General features: G+C 54.1%; 1 protein-coding gene across 1 annotated transcript; it reads left to right on the top strand.

Annotated features, from left to right (window-relative positions):
- The first annotated feature begins 582 nt into the window (after positions 1 to 582).
- On the top strand, positions 583 to 4,268 carry Rax (retina and anterior neural fold homeobox). The gene is made up of 3 exons (XM_041639110.1): positions 583 to 871; positions 1,099 to 1,352; positions 3,783 to 4,268. The coding sequence occupies exons 1-3, from the start codon at positions 583 to 585 to the stop codon at positions 4,266 to 4,268; spliced, it is 1,029 nt and encodes a 342-aa protein (XP_041495044.1).
- The last annotated feature ends 1,192 nt before the right edge of the window (positions 4,269 to 5,460 follow it).

Below are 5,460 nucleotides of genomic sequence, written 5' to 3' on the forward strand. Positions count from 1 at the left end.
CCTGGAGCTCCCAAGGACCACAGAGAGAAGGAGGTCCAGAGTGGAAAGCTCTGGGAGGAGGTAGGCAGGAGGGACAGATGAACCCAGAAAGCGGAGAGGGAACTCCGGGAAGTCTGCCCCAGTGAAGCTATTACTGGAGTAGAGAGATGCCCCTCCTGTCAAACTTCGTAGTCCTGGTATCTGGAAAGTGTTTGTAGAATTGAACTAGATCAAAATATCAGATGGAGGGACATTCCGGGTGCAGGCCTGGGTGGCACGCCTAGGACCCTAGGCTCACCAGGGAAAAGACCCACCCTCTGTAGAGGGAGGGGCTGAGGGAAAGGGCTGGGTCTGAAGAGGAGGAGGAGTCCCTGACCAGCAACGCTGGTCTTTTGCTCTAGAGTTCCAGTTGCCCAAGGCCAGGCCAAACTTCCAGCTGCTACAGCACTCCGATTGACTGCTGACCCAGCGCTTGCCCATCTCCAGAGCCCAAGCCGGGTGCCGCCGAGCTTGGCTTTGGTCCAGTTTTGCACGTTCTAGAAGTGAGCACTTGGAAAACACAGGCATCGAGCTTCAGTCTGCAAAGTGCACGCCCGCCTCCCCATGCACCTGCCCGGCTGCTCGCCAGCCATGGCCGACGGGAGCTTCTCACTCGCTGGCCACCTGCTCCGCAGCCCGGGCGGGAGCACCTCGCGCTTGCACAGCATCGAGGCCATCCTGGGCTTTACCAAGGACGACGGGATCCTAGACCCCTTTCCTGCAGAGAGGGATTCCAGTGGCGCAAAGGAACGAGATCCCAGGCTGGGCATTCGGCCGGCCTGCCCCAAGGCGCCAGCGGGAGGCACTGAGTCTTCCCCACCGCCAGCCCCCGGACTGGTCCCGGAGTACGAAGGTGAGTGCACGGCCCCGCTGTGAATCCCCTGAAGTGCTCTGCAAGACGAGTTTCTCTTTGACCTGAGGTCAGCGGGTCTGCCCGATCTGAGATTAGAGAAGTCTTGGGGACCCCACATAGTTTCCAACGAGGACAGCTCCGGCACCACTGGGAGCCCTAGGGCCGCGGGGAGGTGACTGCGCCTTTTGGACAAGTGTCACTGACCCCCTGGGGCCTTGTTGCCCTAGCTTCTCGCCCCTGCTACCCTAAGGAGCAGGGAGAGACACGGCCGAGCCCAGGACTGCCCGTTGGGCCAGCAGCAGGCGACTCGAAGCTACCAGAGGAGGAACCTCCCAAGAAGAAGCACCGACGTAACCGCACAACGTTCACCACGTACCAGCTGCACGAACTGGAGCGCGCCTTTGAGAAATCCCACTATCCGGATGTGTACAGTCGCGAAGAGCTGGCCGGCAAGGTTAACCTACCCGAGGTTCGGGTCCAGGTAAGTTCTAGGACTGATGGACCGGAACCTGGGAGGGTCAAGGCTAAACTGCAATTACTTAGTGTGTTCCTTCCGTGGTTAGGCAGCCCCCGAGCCCAAGGAGTATCTAAGAACGTCGACATTTCCCCCCATGTACCACCCTTTGAGCCGTCTGGTTCTGTAAGATGTCCCCTTTGGGGGGAGGGGGCTCCCGGCTTTAAACTAAAAGGACTTGGCAGTCGCTTGGGAGATGAAGAGCTTGACAGCTCATTAGAAGCAGTCGAAAAGGAATTGCGGGTGTGCGGAAGGCAAAGGGAATGGAAGCATGAAAGCACCGGCCAGGGGGTCACTAGACTGAGGGCCCCCAACTGCCCCCACCTCGTCACCAACTGCGCACGTTTGTTCAAAACGAAAACTCCCTTCCCTTTTAAGCCGCCAGTTAAAACTTTAGACGGATTTAAGAAACTGCCTTTTCCTTCATTTTACACTGCCTTTTCCTTTTTGATCGTACGAGAGTTTTCGCTTTAATTAAAGATGCACTTTTTTTTAATCCCCATCATTAAAATATTTGGACGCTTTAAATATTTGCTAGTCATCTGTGAAAAATCTGGGAGGGCTTCCAAATTGAGAGAGTTTACAAGGGACCTGAAAGGGAGACAGTGAGAACAGATTCAATGTGTCTAGAGTGGAACCAAGATGGGCTTTTTGTCTGTAGGATTTCCCAGCAACGGGGATTCTATGGACTTCCGTGGTTAGGCAGCCCGGGGCCCAGGAGTGTCTAAGGCAAAGAGCTCCCTAACTGTGATTTTAGGATTAATTACCAAAGACAATTCAATTTTTCCTAGTTCTGCACTGCAAGTCTATAGTTTTCATTAAAAGTTGAACATTTCAGCACTTGCTGTCCAGGGAAGAGAGAGAGAGAGAGAGAGAGAGAGAGAGAGAGAGAGAGAGAGAATATGAAGACAGAGTGGAAACACTTCATCCCAGTGTCCCACAGACTGCAGCTCTTGTCTGGGGCTCCCTCTGCTCCAAGTTTACCTATACCCCTCTTGTTCAGTGGTTTTTACCTTCTCCACCAATGTATGGGATTCTGGAGAGCAGGGCCTGTAGCTTTCCTGGGACCAGCATGTAACTTCTCCCCATAGAAGTAGATCGTCAGAAGGTGTGACAGGACCCAGGAGGGTCTCCTCCAGGATGAAGGGCGGCATGAGAGCAGTAGGTAGCCAGCTATCCCAAGCTTCAGGCACGCAACCTTAGATCCAGTACTGCAACTAATTTTGTAGGGATGGCGCAGAGAAGTTCAAGAGTCACGGAGGAACCACCTCCCCCTCCCCCAGAATATCTCTCTCTCTCTCTCTCTCTCCTATATTTCCTGGTGGCTGGTGCCTTATGTGGAGAAATTTACATTTAGTTCTCTTTTTCTCCCTAATTCCATGGTCACACATGCTTGTTCCTCCTCCACTCCGGGCTGGGTTTTCATCTTCTCTTTTCTCCTGATGATACCACTTTCCCCATTGGTCCAGAGCGCCCGTTCTCTTCATAAACTCAGCCCTAAGCACACCTTGTCCAAAGTTCTTTCCTAGCCTTCTCTAAAAGAAGCCGATTCTGTTTCGTAGGTGAGTGGAATGTGGTGTTAAAACACTACCATGGCATCCTTCCTCATGCGGGTATCAAATCAAATCAGTAGTGGAGCGTCCTTGGCAGGGACTTTTCCGTATGTGAAAAAAAGAAAGCAGCATCCCTTTTACACAACAATGGACCCACATATGAAGAGAAATGGCAAAATGCCGTACTATGAACGTAGATATAATACACTTGAACAATTGTGATCTTGGGGAGTAATTTATAGAAGCCTCCGAAATACTAAACAGGCACCAATTAAATAAAGCCGAGAGTGCAGGGATTGAAATACAAAGAAACCTAGGGGAAACAGTTGCATTTTTAACATGGGAGTTGCCAGTGCCTGTGTTTGTAACAGAGAAAGGGGGCAGATAAAACAGAGAGGCTGAGGCAGCAAGCAAGAGCTACCGCATACAGAGCAGAAGCAAGATCCCAAACTGAAGCATCAGGAGCCAAAGGGTCCCAGAAACTGGTTTTAAAGTCCTAAGGTCTGGCCGCCTAGTTAAATTCACTGTTCTCTAACAGATACCAAAAACAACAACAACCTTGAGAGATACGGAAGATAGGGGGTGCTTGGAGGAATGGGGTGAGGTCGGAGAGGATAGCGGCAAAAAGAAGAGCATATGTAAAAGAAAGCCTTGGTGTACAAGCGAGGAGAGATCAAGGAGGTAAAGAAAGGAACTTGTGCGCCCTTCGAGCAGAGGTCTACTCCAGTGCCAGGATTATTTGGGGGGATAGGGGTAGGATCAGGCTGGCAGGCCTGCCCAGGGTGGGGGCTTCACTCTGCTGCCCTTCGCCCTAGCCTGAAAGGCTCTGCACTTCTGCTGGCAGGTTTGGTTCCAGAACCGACGAGCTAAGTGGAGGCGGCAGGAGAAACTGGAAGTGTCGTCCATGAAGCTGCAGGACTCGCCCCTCCTCTCCTTCAGTCGCTCTCCGCCTTCCTCTGCTCTGGCCCCGTTGGGGACCGGCCCGGGCAGCGGTAGCGGGCCACCCGGGAGCGCCCTGCCCCTGGAGCCGTGGCTCGGGCCGCCGCTGCCGGGTGGAAGTGCTACAGCGCTGCAGAGCCTGCCTGGCTTCGGGCCACCGGCGCAGGGTCTCCCCGCCAGCTACACGCCACCGCCACCCTTCCTGAACTCCGCGCCCCTGGGCCCGGGTCTGCAGCAGCTCGGGCCACCGCCCGCCTACACGTGCGCGCCGGGATTCGGGGACAAGTTCTCGCTGGAAGAGGCTTATCCGCGCAACAGCAGCATAGCCGCTCTGCGCCTGAAGGCCAAGGAGCATATCCAGGCCATCGGGAAGCCCTGGCAAGCCCTCTAGAGGCGCTGCAGAGCGTGTTGCGAGCCCTCTGCTCCCTGCTTTGTGGCCACGCTCTCTTTGCTAGTCCTAGGGCAAGCCCCGGCCAGCCTTGGGATGGACACTCGCGCCTACCTTCTGACGCTCCAAGAAAGACCAATGGAACCCCAACCGGGAGGCCGGAGGGACGAGTGACGAGCTGCAGGTCCCGCTGGCCACGCCTCTGCTCCTAGCTACTCCCGTAAGCATCAGTGCCCACCTGCGGGAGGGACCAAGGATCCTGACTTTGAAGGTTCCCGCTGGAAAGAAAGGGGAGTCAGAAGAATAGAGTTGAAGAAACTGTTTGTAAACTTAGTTGAAGAAAAAATTAAAAATTTGTTTGTTGCCTGGCTAAGCGTGCTCACCGATTACAGCTTGAGGGTTTAGGTAGGAATCTAGGGGTCAAGGCTGTCTTGGATCTGGTGGGCCTGGGCAGTAGGAGTGCAACACAGGGAGTGTGTGCAAATTCTGAGAACACTGCTCCAAGAACGAATCCCCCTCCCAGGCTGTGTGAGGTCAGCAGCCTACAGTTTAACTGCACCTGTGTTCCCACTTATTTGCTAATAGCCAGCGGGGCCCTTGCTACTTCGACCCAGTGGGAAGCAGGTCCACTACCTTCTAAGGTGGAATCAGAACACCTCAACCCTACTCCCTTTTTAGGGAGCTAATACTATCACTGTTAGTCACTGGCCTGGTGCAAGCCCTCACCCAAAGTGATATTAGTTCAAAGATCGGAGCAAAGACTTTTTCTCCTGACCGTGGACCCTCTCTTCTCCCCAGTTAGCTCTGCATCCCCCAAGTCAGAGATCTGCTAAGAGCACAGGGTGCAGAGTAGCAGGAGTCAGGGAGCTCCCCATGGGTGCTGGGCTGGTAGGCCCTCCTTGACCGGAATATTTTCAACATTTGGTTTGGTGGAGCCGACTGTGGAGCAGGGAAGGCATGCTGCTATCTCAGCCAACTGCAGCTGCTCCCGAGTCTATGTCCAGCAGCAAACAGAGTCTAGGAATCCCTTCTGGACAGCCACTACATCACCCCTGTGGCTGAGAACCTTAGCACCCAGCAGCTGCCGCCCCTGGGTCCTTAACATATTGTGCAGCTCTCCAGTTTCTTTTCCTCCCTACCTCACCGCAGACTTGCAAGGCAACTGGGTTCTGCTGTGATTAAGATTCTGCCTTAC

This window comes from Microtus oregoni, unplaced genomic scaffold, assembly GCF_018167655.1.
Source record: "Microtus oregoni isolate MIOR12 unplaced genomic scaffold, Mior012 000057F_ref0000458, whole genome shotgun sequence".
Lineage (NCBI taxonomy): Eukaryota > Metazoa > Chordata > Mammalia > Rodentia > Cricetidae > Microtus > Microtus oregoni.